The following is a 16,413-nucleotide window of genomic DNA, read 5'->3' on the forward strand; positions in this document are numbered from 1 at the left end:
ATTTGAATTGTAAGTATATTTTTTTTAAATATAATAAAAAATCCAGTTACATTTACATGGCATACATAACCGTAACTGCCTGTGAATGTCCCACTGCTGGGCTAAAGGCCTTCTCTCCTCTTTTTGAGGAGAAGGTTTGGAGCTTATTCCACCACGCTGCTCCAATGCGGGTTGGTAGAATTCACATGTGGCAGAATTTCAGTGAAATTAGACACATGCAGGTTTCCTCACGATGTTTTCCTTCACCGTAAAGCACGAGATGAATTATAATCACAAATTAAGCACATGAAAATTCAGTGGTGCTTGCCCGGGTTTGAACCCACGATCATCGGTTAAGATTCACGCGTTCTTACCACAGGGCCATCTCGGCTATACATACATTAAATACATTAAAAAAATAATTTCTTGTGATGTGTAGCAGTTTTTATGAATAACGTTTCTCTTTCTTTTTTAAAGCTTATTATTATTAAATGGTAACTAAAACTATGTAAGCATATTGATACGCAAATATATTCTAGCACATAACGTGATTTAAATTGCTGTTTTCATAGAAGAAAGGCAATCAAGTATGTGGAAAGATATTTTACACAAAAATAAAACATGTTGGAAATTAAAATTTTAAAACGTATTTATTTTGTATTAATATCTTCTCTTTTACTATTCTATTTTAGAATATGAATACGAGTATGTCATTCGAAACAAAAAATATTTTCTATCTTTATATAGAATGATGATTATGGTCAGCAACAATAACATAAATTATACTATGTACCTGAGTGAGAGTTTTTTTTACTTATTCGATATATTTCGATTATTGTCACTAGACCGCGCTGATTGCATTCCATACCAAAAACACAATAAACGTCAACGCTATTGAATACGTAAAAAGTTTCGCACTAGGCACACTGTTACTTGTTTGAGGCACGGCGATGAGACTGCAAATATACACACAAGGTAGGTGCGGGTATTAAGGCCTACCTAAGGGAGATAAATCAAATGATGAATGAAATAAATCAAAAACTGTTTATCGAAATTAACTAATTTTAATTAAATAATTAAAATAATTAAAAAAAAAACTTTTCTTTTGTAAATACATACTTATAAAAACATCGTGAGGAAACCTGCATGTGTATAATTTCACTAAAATTCTGCCATATGTGTATTCCACAAAACCGCAGGAGCAGCATGGTGGAATAAGCTCCAAACCTTCTCCTCAAAAAGGGAGAGGAAGCCTTTAGCCCAACAGTGGGACATTTACAGGCTGTAACGTTACGTTTTATAGATAATTACAACCAAACTCAGGGCAAACAGACATGTCACACAAATGTTTGTCCTGGGTGGGAGTCGAACCCACGACCTGCGGCGCGAAAGGCATCCACGTCAACCGGCTCGACAAATTTATAATTCTTTGCTTACATTTCTAACATTCTGAAAAACAAATAAAATAAACTGTTAAAACAGACAAATGTTTGTACAAAAAAGGAGGGTGGATAATAAGGCCTACGAATAAATTCGGTAGGCCTTAATACCCGCTGATATCATGTATAAATAAAGATAAAATAAATCATTATTAGACTCTTGATACATTTTTTAAACACCAAGTTCTTAGAAAACAAGAATAAAAGAAAACTAAAGGGTAAATATTTATAATATAAGTATAGTATTGAAAAAAATACTTACAATTGATTCGGATGAATTCTTAATATTTGAGTAGCGCAACTGCTCTTCACGATAAATAACGTAACATTGGTGGCAGAGAGCAAGCGAACACATAGCGACAAGTATGAAGTGACATCTAAGAGGGGTACCTACAAGGGTGACTTCGAGCGAATACAATCATTTTAAATACCATTTTTGTTATTTAGGCCTTATTACCCGCACCTACCATATATAATATTTGCATTGTACCCAATAATTCTATCGTGATTCTTTGAATAGTAGATATTACTTTAATTTTTTTTTTATATTTGCTGAGAGGGCAAATGACTCTGCTCCACCTGATGGTAAGTGGTAGTAGAGTCCAAACGCGATGACGGCCAGTACAGTCGGGATGAATGTTCTGCACTAGCCGCCTTCGCCTTGCCGGCCCTCAAGATGCCTCTTCACGCCTCGTTTAAAGGAACCCGGGTTGTAAAAGGAGGGGAACACGTGAGCTGGTCAGTAATTCCATTTTTTTGTCTGGTCAGTAATTCAATTTAGAATTTTACAAAGCTAATTTCATTTTTACCTCATTATATATCGTAATATTTCTGCCATAATCAAATTCTCCCTCCCTCTTTTCTGTAAAGTCGTTTTACTATAAATAAATTTACACATATATATATATTTATTTATATAGCTTTATAATATGTATAGCTCTTTGTTTATTGTAAATGACTCTTTGGTCTAACTCTAGTAGAGTAGTTTACTACATAGCTATATTAGTTATACCTTTTCCGAGGTTCAATTCCGCATCCGGCTAGTAAAAGTTATTGTGTTTTGTGTCAAGGATGTTTTATTGATACAACATTTAGTTTATATCTCTTATTACTTTATTATATTATGTATTAATTACTGTAGGAGTATCCGACATAAGCCCCTCTCATACATGGCTTTCCGGCGTACTTTCAAATATGTCAATCAAAAAAATTATAATGATCCGATTGACTTAAATACTACTTTAACTAATTTACTACTTTAAACAAGTCATATTCCTTAAACTTTGTTAAGCTTCGTTTTTTAGGGCTGAAATATATATTTATTTTATCACAATATTTCAGCAATATTCTTTACGATTATTTTGATTTATATAATATACATAAATAGTGTAAAAAATCACTAATATTAAATTACTAACCTGTTTCAATTAGGTACCATAATTTAGAACTATTTGGAAGTTCAAAGTTCAACATTATTTTTATCGACTGTACCTTCTGCGGTAATTGATATAGGTATCTTTCAGCTATCTGAAGACAATTTAAGATTATATAAAATATTTAGAAAACCAATCCGAAATCACTATTTGCAAATGAAAGCAAGGCGACAACAAACCCGAATTTAAGTAGTGATAACATTTTTAAAAAAATTAGGTGTGCCTGCGTTTGACTGAGAATTCTATTAATAACACTTCTTATTCTGTCTTTTTTATCTCTGTTGTAATATTTATTTTTTACCGGTGTACTTCATTTACTAAACTTTCCTTCATGTGTAAGCCACATTATTCTTTTCGTTTTCTATCACTTTAAGGGCTGATATAAGTTTAACAACACCGCCGCATCTGGGACCTTATCAGGTGGATAAGCTACACTACTGTATACCTCTGGTACTTTTTAAATTATTATTAATATACAACTATGAAAAAATCAACATATAAAATGTTGTGCATTTCCTTCTTTTTGCTATAATAAAAAGTTTTATAAGATTATTTTAGGTATATTTATATGCTACAGCTGCTGACCTGACTATCAAGATGCAACTCTATTGAAACATCGGGTATAAAAAAGTCATGATCGTTATTAAATTAATTGGTTAATTATTAATTGGTTGGCGTGGTTGGATGGATACTTGCCTTTCACACCGAAGGTTTTGGGTTCGATTACAACCCAGGACAGACATTTGTGTGCATGAACATGTCTGTTTGTTCCGAGTCTGGGTGTAATTATTTATATAAGTATGTATTTACAAAAGAAAAGTAGTATATGTAGAATATCAGTTGTCTGGTTTCCATAGTACAAGCTCTGCTTAGTTTGGGATCAGATGGCCGTCTGTGAATAATGTCCCAGGATATTATTATTATTGTGCTTAATATGCATCACGAATCTGATATATTCTACTGTGAAAAATGAAAAAGAATCGTGATAAAATAAGAAAATATTATGTACCTACAATGATATTAAAAAGTATTACTATTACAGCTGATAATAATTAGAACTTTTTCTCTGCAGTCTATAATATCTCAGTAATATCAAGTTTTGTACCGCTAATCATCTAACCATGACTCATCTCAATGGATTACCTGTTAAGTAAATCTTTTTTTTTTTAATAAAACCTTACCAAATTATAATAAAAATTACAAGGATAATTTATGAAAGGTATAGCAACACTAACATTTTATAGCCTGTGGACACTGCACTGTGATTGTTTCGTCATGAAAGCCAATCAGAAAAGTCCAAGCAGACAGTGAAAAATGTCGGCGTAGGTGTAGTCGTCCTAAAGTTTTTAGTTTTATCAGGCTAAGCGCGGGTGCATTACATTAACAGTTGCAAAATATTTAATTTAACTTTACATATTTTCGTTACCTTCTTATTCTACTATCCAGGTAAATATTACTAATGCAATAAAAAACAGAAATCACTTTCTCTCATTTGACAGAAGATCAGCTTCCAATGTTTTTTTTTAATTGTAAATAAAAACAAAAATATTGCTGTGTAATAGAATTTCTATTTTTTGCAATTGCGCTTAAAATTATAGGATTGTGCCACAATGTAGTCGTGTCAATAAATAGAAATAATTAAAATAGTCACGTAATTGTCCATTATGACGAGTGCGTATCGAAAATTGAACGATGATTTACTTTTGCGCAGAAATGGGCGATGAAATGGACCCGTGTGAATGCCTGTGGAACCATGAACTGGCGATGCGACGACTCATCTCGTTGGTGAGTCGATATCATCTAATGACCTTGTACCATATTTATCAACATTATAGATTTACACGTCCGCAATAATTGTTAACTTTTTTTAACTAAATATTTTAAGACATTATTACGTATTCACAATACATGTCGATTGATTCAGTTCATTATACAACTTATGGAAAATTTAATACTTAATTAATTATACATTAGTAAGTAAAAAATAAATTAACAGTCCCGAAACAATATGGCATTCAAACTCCAGTCTTAAATGTAATATAAAACAATTAGTTACACAAATCAAAACCACAAGTTCTTATCAATCTCTATGCTAATTATTCTGACTTGTTTAATAACTTTGTTCCAACTATTTTAACAACATGTGTAGAATTGTTATAGTGTTCATTTATTCCTATTTTATTTTTATTTAAGTAATTATTATAGCAGTATCTATATTAATTAGAATTAATGCAACTAATATTTTTGATTTAATAATATTTCAACCAGATTGACTGTAAATTTCAATTAAGTGAAGATTTCAAATTTCTAAATGTGTATGCAATGCCAATCAAATAATTTGATTAAATTTTTAGCATACTGACACACTAGCTACTTCATAGGGTATCACCTCAACTAAACATTATGTCTATGTCTAGTCCTAGCATTGTTTTATAGTCTTATAAAATTACATTTCTTTTCCTATAACTTTTTTCAATAGATGGGTTAAAATATTTTTTAGTTGGACCAGTAGAAATATTTCAAATGGTAATTAATGTAGTATTAAAAACTTATGTTATATATTGAAAATGATTTGTACTACTATCTGTACTGCGAGGCATATAATCTGTGGCCTTCAAAGATACAGACAATGCATTTGGCAACCTGCACAATTTAACCAATAGTACTGGACACTCCAAGACTCTTAGCTCCTATGTTTGTCTATGCTCTTATAATAAATAGTAACTGACACCAATAATTCCCCTTCTCGACTGAACGGAAGCCCAGTCTTTAGCATAATATGTGTATTCCTGTGGCAATTGATATGAAAGAAAACATGTTTGGTTCCTTCATAGACAATAATGACACCAAATTCAAACTGCAGAACAAATTAAATTAAAAAAAATTTAAATAGCTTTAATTAAAGACAATAAACAAGCGATTTTCATGTATTTTGTTCTTACTTAATACATATATTTTAAAATGTTCTGTTTTTAAAGATTGTTGTAATAATTGTCTGTCTTCTTGCATATCCAACCAACCACAGACAATAGTAGTGCATTATTTACAGGCTTCTGTTAAAATTATAAGAGACTACATTCTAAACTATAATATGGTAACTTTTTAGTAAATCTACATTTACAATTAAATTTCTCTAATCACAGCTTCGCCAAGGTCAATCATACTGTACAAACAACGAATGCCTGGACGAGCAAATGCCAGGGATGCCGAGACCAGAATCTGCCGGCAACAGTTTTCTCGTCATGTTCTTGATGATGGCTCTTGCTGTAGCTATGTACATGATGCGCCCGCGCCGCAACCAGATAGAGGACGTCGCTAAGCCGATGCCTAATCCTCAGGTTACCTTTATATTACTTTATTATATATTTATAACCAATTAAGTTTGATGAAAGTCTGCCACATGTGCATTTCACCAATCGGCATTAGATCAGTGTGGTGTAATAAACTCTTCTTCTCAAAAAAGGAGGAGGCCTTAACCCAGCAGTGAGACATTCACAGACTGATACTGTTAATGTTATTTCTAGTACATATTTTAAATAATAATAATAATAGTATTGAAGAGCATCTGGCATTATCAAATACACAAAAGGGCTTTTATATATTTTATCACCACTCAATGATGTGTAGGTAATATGCATGTGTTTTACCTTATTATAAATGCGTCATTTATTTATGTAATATTTTATAAAATAATATGTATGACTAGGAGCTAGGGCTTCGTGCAAATCCGTCTGCGTAGAGAATTCTCACTCATCATATACTGTACCGCCAAACAGCAATACTTACTCTTGTTGTGTTCCGGTTTGAAAGGAGTAAGATAGTGTAACTGCAGGTGCAAGGAACATAACATCTTAGTTCCCGCGGTTGGTCGCGCATAGGCGTTGTATAGAATGGTTAATATGTCCATTAAGTGTACATTTTTTATATAAAAAAATGTAGATAAGAAAAACAAGTGAAATACTGAACACGAATACTAGAAAAATATCTCAAAACATTACTAACGGTACTGATTATGTATTTCTTCAACCGCTTACCGTCAACACCTTGTATTATCAAAGTTCAGTTTGAAGGGAAGGCTAATGTTTTAGTAACAGGCACAAGGCACTGTTAACATCTAAGATCCATGGTTGACGGTGTATTGTCAGTTTAACTTATTCAATGTGGAACACGCCGATTGACGTAAAACGTTCTTCACGAAATGAAAGTTTATGACCTTTTGCACAAACATTTATAAATCGACCATCGTAGGGGTCAATCGTTTTGTGAAATGCGTCTTTTAGGAATAATGCTAGTTCTTTAGTTCTTATTCAGCTGAGGAAAATGCCGAATGGCATATAAGTAAGAAACATTAGTGTAGATTGGTTAATTTTACCTCTTCATTGAATTGCTTCATTGACCCCTTCAATTCTTTGAGTGACTAATTCACGTCAGACGGCAACAGCCAAATTTATCAATTATTAAAATTTTGTATTACTTTGTTAGTGTAGTAAAACAGAGCTCTACTTTTATTTTTTGACGCCAAAATTCAAAGTATGTTCGAATACTAAGTACTTTCAAGTTTGAAAGGAAAAAGTTCTAAGTTCATTCGTGTCTCACGTGATATATTCACGTGTTGAAAACAACACACTTAGGTGCTGACAGTGCGTTTATGAGCGCTTGACCGCATCGGACTAATCGTCCCTTTACGGACTGATCAAGCAATAATGCACAATGTTCGCGCGATATTACTTTTTCTCTAATCGTAACTCAACGAGTTTTGACATTTATATAATGTTAAACATTATATAAATGTCAAAACTCGTTGATAAACATTATGCATAAACTATGTTTCGAATACCAATATCTTTGGAACTTAATATAATAAGAACTTAAAAACCTTGTTATTTAATACTTTTAAACTAGAATCGTTTTTTAACAGGACCGGGATGGCGCTCCACCAACGCCTCCAAGAATTTAAAATACTGATAACATTCTTCAATTTGTCTGTTCAAGAGGATAATTCGAATCTGTATGTATAAACATAAACCAACATAATGGATATAAACAATAATTAATATCATATTTAAGTATAGATAAGATATATATACATAGTTATGTTATATATTATATTAGTAATAATAGTTCATTTTAAGATGAGACATTTTAACTACACTGACACCTTATTAAAAACCGTTTATCATTCCATGAAGAAAAGAATTAATTGCCAAGATAATGTTAATTTTATTTCATAGGTTTTCTCTCGACCTTTATATTTAAATTCAATAGTGTACAACAGATAAGTAATCAAACCAGAAATCGAGTTAACTGTCAGATGTGAGAGTAAAATAAATATAATCTGGTACCCTACCAACTGTCGATATATAAAATCTATCTATATAAACCATTATAGTATAAATAAATAAAATAACTTGTAATTGTTTTTTATTAAATTTACTCAAAAGTGAGATTATAACGATGTTTGTTTGCAAATTTTTATAAATTATATTGAAATCAAATAAACATAAGTATAATTATTGACTTATGATAATTGTTTACCAATCATGATTGTATTGGTGCTAATGTATAAATGAATTTGCAAATAGATTATGAAGTTTTACATTGAAAACACTTAATCGCATCACAAGTTATGTATTTTAACCGGTAAAGGAAACCGTTTTTAAAACAATACACAGATCTGATGTTTTAAATAAATGAATCAATATTTTCGAATATTAGTCTCCCCTTTAGTATTTCTATGGCGGTTACAAATGAATAAAGAGTTTTTTTTTGTTGTTGTTTAAATTAACCAGATTATTCGTCTGGTTCAGCTTGTGATATTCCATTAATTTTAGTTTTTGTTTTATTTTGGGTTGGGTTTTCGAATTATTAAGTTTTTTTTCCACTAGATTAATGTTTGCTTTCACATTTTAATATATGACAACAATCAAGATTGTATAATTTGCAAAGTAATAAATATTATGACACATAATATTTGGTTGTTTCATTTGCTTTTAACAAACCTTACGAATATGATTTATTTCCTTTAAAATTAACTATTACTTAGATAAGTTTAAAAGATAAAAGCACAACATAACTAAAACATGTATTTAATACAACAATATTGTACTTTTTTTGACCAATTTATAAATATAAAAAAAAAGTTATTTCCAAGATTTTAATCCGAGAAATAAAGCAAACGCTACATGTATTTTTTTTTTAATCTCAAAATATTACCCATGGTACAAAAATATTTTATTTCAACCTACAATATTGAGCATGGAATTAGACTTATCCTATTTCTACACATGTATATTTATTAAAATAAAATATTATGTTTTATATCTCTCTCGTTTAATGGTTTTGATAAAGTAAAAAAAAAAATTTAGAACACCTAATACTATTACTAAGATTTTTTTTCAACCAGTTAACACATCTTTAATCGGGTGCATTCTACAAGTTGAAATGTTAGTTACTGTCATATATATCTTGTCTTAGTTAATATACGACGGATAGCGCTAGCTTTTTGTGTCTAATAGCAATAGAATACTTTAAATATTATAATATGCACACGATCAGAACCACATGCGACCTTTTAGAACTGAGACACGCGCACACTGATGGAAAAATATATCATGATCATCATCATACCATGATCATCATCATACCATGATATAAAATATATCATGGTAATCATCAATACGCATAATAATCATTTTTCGGAAAACCGAAGAATATCCAAATTCGAAAAAAAGTGTAAAATACATTTCAAAATTAATGTTTTCATATATTTTTGAACATTTCTACAATTTTCTGCTATTAGAATAACAGCAAATCTTAGTACAGCGTGCTTGAAAATGACTGTACAAATGAAGGATCAGCTTTAAAATACTACCAGCATTTAGTACTTATTTAGTACTTTTGTTTAAATATTTGGTACCTAAATCATTAACAAAAAAAAACGTAATTTTATTTTTGAGTCAGTGTTTTATATACATAAAAATGTATGTTTAGGTACTAAATAATCGTGCAAAGATAAATGCACAATACGGAGTCCTAAAGTTATGAATGGCCATGCTCGGCCATTTTTTTTTGTCGGCCAAGTATTTAAACAAAGGTACTAAATAGTACTAAATGCTGGTATTATTTTATAGAATGACTGTCTGATGCACACGCATTAAGGCATTGATTCTTATAATATTTTCTCAATGAACCTCTTACTTAAACGCGAATTTTAAATTAAAAAAAAAATTGTTAAATCAGTAAGTTAAACTATAATCTTAATTTTGTCGTAGAGTATATGTTTTATATACCACTAAGTTGAAATATCTTTTTTAATTATAGTTATATTAATGTCCACCACGTTTTTTTTATTCTCAATACACCACCTCGCAACAAGGTGGTCGTTTATAATCATGAATCCTGTATCATATCGACAACAGATTTTACTTTCTTAAGCAAAGTACTGATTTGCTTAAACTTACCAGTTGAGTTTGGAAGATTTTCGAAATTAATAACATCACAAATGTCTTTTGAAAACTTATCCTCGCTAGGTAATTTCATGTACGTCGACGCGACGTTTATAACTGGCGTACCATATTGTGTGGTTTTAACGTGACCTGCCTTTGTGTTTGGTGTTTTTACACTCTGATCTGAGTCATTCGCTTGTGATGACGATGGAATGGAAGTAATTTCATTATCTGCTTCGTTGCATTGCTTGGTACTTTCCGTCTGACCAGTTTCGACTTCTGACGATTTTGAAGCTTCTATAGGTTTTGAAGTTTGTTGCTCATTTATAGTTTTGTCGTTGTTAATGTTATTTTCTGTAGTTGTATTTTCGTCTTTATCAACATTTCTGACTGTTTTAAGTGCTGGAGAAATTGCGACCTCATTTGTTTCAATTAAACTCTCAGTCACATCCACTGATAATCGATGCTTTCCAGATTCGTCATTTCCGTCATCTCCATCAACTTCTTCTTTCTTATCATTTTGTTGTTCATTTTCTAGTGCTTCCGTTGATTCATCGATTTCTATAACACCAGCGCTGTCAGCTTCACTTATACTTCCCTCGGTTTCAATTGATTCTGAAAGGTCAATAGTTGTTTCGACGGCTGATACGACGTCAGACTTAAGTGCATTCAAAAGAAGTCTTTTCTTTTTCTCTAAATCATCGAGAGTTGGACTTTGACGACCACTGCTTGTTGGTGATGTAGACTGAAATATTCAATTAACAAATAATAAAAGCAATTCAATAAGCTTTCGCAGCAACGCGGTACAAAATTCTTGTATTATAATACTTACATCAAAGTCTTCATCAATGGTGATCAAATCATCTTCAGGCACTGGTATATCATTCACTTGAAGCACTTCTATAACTTCCACATCACTGGAATCCAAACCTATCTTTTCATTAGTTGAATGTTCTTTCTTTTCGTTAGAAGTACTTCTGGCACTCTTACCATCGGTTGTTACTGTAGTACTACATGCTTGCTTTTCCAAATTATTTTTTGTTTTATTATTAAGTGTTTTGACGGATGAATTAGATTCAAGTTGATCTTCTGGCGGCGGCAACGGTGGTGGTGGTGGTGGAGGCTCTACTGATGGAGGTTCTTCGTCAGGTAAAGGCGGAATTAATGGAAATACTACCTCTGAAAAATAACAACTATGTGAAATAGAAAGTCCCTAATATTGTATGAACTATACAGCAGTCCGATAAATTAATAGAGATTTTCTATTTGTAAACTAGTGCAAAAAGATTTCTTTAGTTACTTACTGCCCCAAAAATACTGAAGAAAAACATTAAGTATGTGTATGACATATAATAATAAAAGCAAGAAAATAATAAGTAGCGTTTGGTTAACAGTGATGGACTTTGTCCTACAGTCGTATTATATAGAATTGCATATAAGCTAGTATTATATACAAAATAATGATTATTGTATTGAAACATTTAGATCTGAGACATAAAACAAACCATCGTCGCTGTCCAACTCCATTTCGGCCTGTCCTTGCAAAGAGGTATTATTAGATGTGGGGAACATCAACAATTTTTTGCGCTTGTATGCCTTCACTGCATTAGGAGCTAATGTTTGTAGCATCATCATCTTGCTGTCCTGCTCCGACATAGGCGGCAGCCCGAATAAATGTCCTTCCTGTATAATAAAAATTAAATCAATGTCTTTATTCATATGTATCCACTGGTGGTTGGGCTTTGTGCAAGCTCGTCTGGGTAGGTACCATCCACTCATCAGATATTCTACCGCAAAACAGCAGTACTTGGTATTGTTGTGTTCCGGTTTTAAGGTTGAGTGAGCCAGTGTAATTATAGGCACAAGGGACATACAATCTTAGTTCCCAAGGTTGGTGGCACATTGGATATGTAAGCGATGGTTGACATTTCTTACAATGCCAATGTCTAAGGGCGTTGGTGACCACTTACCATGAGGTGGTCCATATGCTCGTCCGACTTCCTATTCTATATATAAAAAAAATGTATATTATAAATTAACCATGTGTCTATGTTTGCACCAATACTTGGGAATTACAATTTTGTATCCGTACTGGATCAGCACTATACATAATTAAAATAAATTCAGAAGTGTTTATTAGGTGAAGAAATTTTGTAAATGTTATAAAAACTATTTAATTTATCGTTGTTGTATCTTGGATTTCATTTCATCTACTTAATAAAAGTTAGTTTTCCTAGTTCAAAGCTTTCAAATTGTATCAATTTCATCTTTATCAGTCTATTTTATGATAATAGTCATCTGGTGTATAAATCATAATGGTTGACCCCGTGTGCATGTAGTGTGTATATAATTATATTAAATGTCTGTAATGTTGTATTTTATTCAATAGATTTCGCCCACGTGTCGGAAGAGGGCGGTTTAAGAATTAAAGAGTTCCCCTTGTGTTCCCCAGTGGTTTAGCCGCAAAACAGGCAGAGTTACTTTTGCATTTATAGCATTAGTATGGTAATAATATATATATATAATGTGATACTGTGGTATTAAAATTAATGTTTAATTTTAATAAATTTATGATGAAGGAATTATTTTTCATCAAGTAATAGTTTTAAGAGTTCAGCCTGGGCTGCACTGTCCACTACTTTGTTTTACCTAAATTTATCATAAATTAAAATATAAGACTAATAATAATTCAAGATACGCACACAAGAAATATTAATTCAAAACATTAATGGAGTCTTTTTAAAGTGGAAAGATGCTTAAACTAATAGACACTAGATAGAACTTGAATATTCCTAATAAATATAACAAATATTTATTTTTACCTCTACATACTGGGAACTGGCAGAAACATTGAAACCTGGAAAGTCTAGAATCTTCTTTATATCAAATTTGTCTTTAGAACCTGGTTCGCAAACTTCACCTTCTTCTTCTTCAGGATCCAGAATTGCAGTACCCTTAAGATATGAAATAAATAATGAATTGCGTATACTATGCATGTGACATACAATTTAAGTACACACAATATAATATACTTTATATAAGTACATAAATTTCAACATAATAATAATTATTAATGAACAGTACAGTAACAGCCTGTTAATAACCAAAGATTTGAAGATTATTCCACCATGCTGCTCCAATGTGGATTGGTAGAATACATATGTGGCATAATTTCAATGAAATAAGACACATGCAGGTTTCCTCACAATGTTTTCCTTCACCGTCAAGCACGAGATGAATTATAATCACAAATTAAGCACATGAAAATTCAGTGGTGCTTGCCCGAGTTTGAACCCACGATCGTCAGTTAAGATTCACGCGTTCTACCCACTAACCACCACACACCATTGAATCAAAAATTGTTACAATATATTCATTATAAAATAAGTAAAGAAATTTAGAACAAATCTGATCACTTTGTTTAAGTGGATTTTGGGAAGTTAGATGGAGAATGACTTGAACGATTGGGCAAAAGTGATAACTTCAATGTGTGGCATCATTATTACTTATAAGGATTGGAATGGGATGTCATTTTCTTATGACCGTGGTGAAACGTAGATGAAGAAAATATATCTGAATGATAGGCAGTTTTTATCTTACAGAGGAGTCAAACATTGTGATCCCAGAATGTGATATTCGAGCCTCTTCTAACCATCCTGGTGGGTAACCCAATAACCTCATACGATAGATATGTAACGGCAGTTCATATCTCTTCAGTCCTAATGCATTTCTAAGTGTAGATGAAATCCTTCCAGGCACTAAGTGTCCATACTTTTGGTCATCTTCCACATGGTAACGTCTGCAAAATTTTGAAAATATATATCATTTAGAACATATCCTTTCTAAAATTATGGATACAATTGAATACAATTTAAAACAGTATTTTCTTCAATCATCATCTTCCAAACTATACCACTGAGCTTGGTTTTCAGCTCTTATTTTCCAAACCATACTACCTATTATGCATACAAATTACAGAAATCTTTTTATAATAACCGAGACATAGCAACCACTCAAGAACTTATCTTTCCCACTGGTTGTCAGTTGTGCGACAGATGTGGCCCATTGCCATAAGCTTGCTAATTCATTTAATTTTTTTTAAATAATAATAATATCTTGGGACATTATTCCCACATGGTCATCTGATCCCAAATTAAGCAGAGCTTATACGATGCAACCAGACAACTGATATACTGCATATACTACTTTTCTTCTGGAAATACATACTTATATAGATAATTACACCCAGACTCGGACAAACAGAGATGTTCATGCCCACAAATGTCTGTCCTGAGTGGGAATCGAACCCACAACCTTCGGCTTGAAAGGCAAGTATTTACCAACCACGCTAATGCCTCGTGTTTTAAAAAATATTTCCACATTTAACAAACCCCATTTTAGTTGGAAAAGCTTTCCTGTTCCCTGCTATTCTGCAGTTATCCCTAGGTAAGGGACATTCTCGAAGTTGGTGTTCACCATCACAATTGAAGCATATTTGCCGCCTCCTTAACGGCACAGGAGGACTTTCTTCTTCAACTTTGTTTGAAATCAGTGATGAAATCTGAAAATTTTTAATGTCAGTAAAGTATAGTAGAATCAATAAATGTCTATAGTATAGTAGAATCTTGAGGTCCTGTGTGCAAACGCTAAGTTCGCTGAATACAAAGTTATTGGTTTCTTTGTCAAGAGATTTTCAACAGCAGCATAGAATTTGAGGACACACCACCAACAGGTATTTTATAAATGTAAACTTTAGAATAGGTGAAAAAGTCAGCTTGAATAAGAAATATTTTTATACTTAATTTTGATAAAAAAATGTTTAATCACAAATATCTTTCTACTTATCTTGAATAACTTGAATGATTAAAAAAGAAAAAATATATCTGACCAACATACTTGACTATATTTAGGTATTTCTATGTGCTTATCTTCACAGGGTTCTGTGTCCACAAAAAATAAGCTATCATCAATATTTGAATTAGATATTTCCTCTTTATTACAGTCCTCTTCAACCAAGTCTTCTGGCCAGATATCAAATTCGTTATCAGATTCATGAGTATCATTTATTTTTTCATCACTCCTTGATTTTAATAGATTAATTAGAAAATCTTTTATCGTTTTTTTATAAACATGCGCTAATTTAGTGTCTTTAAAACGCACTGATATTAATGGTGTCCTATTTTCGCATCCGACAACACTCAAATCACTGTTGGAAGCAGGTGAATCAACAATTATTTCATTTTCAAATATAATCGTATTTAAGCAATCTTTCCCGGTTTTTCGACATTTATCTGTTTTTGATTGTTTATTTTGTACGTTATTCGAGTCACTTTTTACATTAAAGTTATTTTTTATTGGTGTTGTTTCAGAAGGTATTTTCCCTCCATTATTAACTTTATTTTGTGGTTCTATTTCTGAAAATATTTCTTCAGAACTATCAATACTAATAACTTCTACACACTCACGGTCACTTGTATTTTTATTTTCGCATGATTTCATAATGTTATCAGTTCCAAATCGTCCCTTTTTTGATTCTTTAGTATCATCATCACTACTTATTTCAATATCATCATTATCTAATTCAAAAACTATATCATTAACGCCTGCTTTTCTTTTAGCCATGTTATAAATGATAAAAAATATACAATCAAGTCAAATATAGTAATGAATTATTAAGCATACTAATACAAATGTATTAGAAATATAAGAAATACTTCACATTTCTATTGTGATTTTTGACGTGTTTAAAAAGTCACTTTCGTCATAAATTTATGGTAGGCCGACGACCATAGATTATATACATACTAAAATCCAGTAACCTAAAAAGGCAAGCTTTGAAACAGACATGAATTAAAGAATTAATGATGTAGCTTCACAATTAATTAATAAAATGTTTAAGTAGGTTAACTCCTTTGTATTTGAAAATGTGTGGTTTTTAATAAAAACCATGTTTTTAATTATTTAAATAATAAATTGTACAAGTACCGATTGTTCCACACTTTTTTATTATCTATATAGCCGTACATCGAGTAAAATGTACATACATTAATATATCTTTTTAAATTTAAACAATAATATAAATACGCCAGAAAAGAAAAAAAATATAAGATGTCAAAG

The 16,413-nt window shown here is 31.5% G+C and overlaps 2 protein-coding genes across 2 annotated transcripts; one reads left to right on the plus strand and one right to left on the minus strand.

Annotated features, from left to right (window-relative positions):
- Positions 1-4,106: 4,106 nt before the first annotated feature.
- On the plus strand, positions 4,107-8,821 carry LOC126770248 (small integral membrane protein 14). Its single transcript, XM_050489530.1, has 4 exons — positions 4,107-4,297; positions 4,563-4,636; positions 5,995-6,189; positions 7,770-8,821. Exons 2-4 carry the CDS (start codon positions 4,565-4,567, stop codon positions 7,806-7,808), a joined length of 306 nt encoding a protein of 101 aa, XP_050345487.1. The 5' UTR covers positions 4,107-4,297; positions 4,563-4,564; the 3' UTR covers positions 7,809-8,821.
- Positions 8,443-16,025, minus strand: LOC126770177 (zinc finger CCHC domain-containing protein 8). The gene is made up of 7 exons (XM_050489415.1): positions 15,193-16,025; positions 14,688-14,857; positions 13,897-14,095; positions 13,119-13,250; positions 11,802-11,979; positions 11,129-11,475; positions 8,443-11,041 (listed from the first exon to the last, which is right to left on the minus strand). The coding sequence occupies exons 1-7, from the start codon at positions 15,916-15,918 to the stop codon at positions 10,241-10,243; spliced, it is 2,553 nt and encodes an 850-aa protein (XP_050345372.1). The 5' UTR covers positions 15,919-16,025; the 3' UTR covers positions 8,443-10,240.
- Between the last annotated feature and the right edge of the window lie 388 nt (positions 16,026-16,413).

This window comes from Nymphalis io, chromosome 8 (genome assembly GCF_905147045.1).
Source record: "Nymphalis io chromosome 8, ilAglIoxx1.1, whole genome shotgun sequence".
NCBI lineage: Eukaryota > Metazoa > Arthropoda > Insecta > Lepidoptera > Nymphalidae > Nymphalis > Nymphalis io.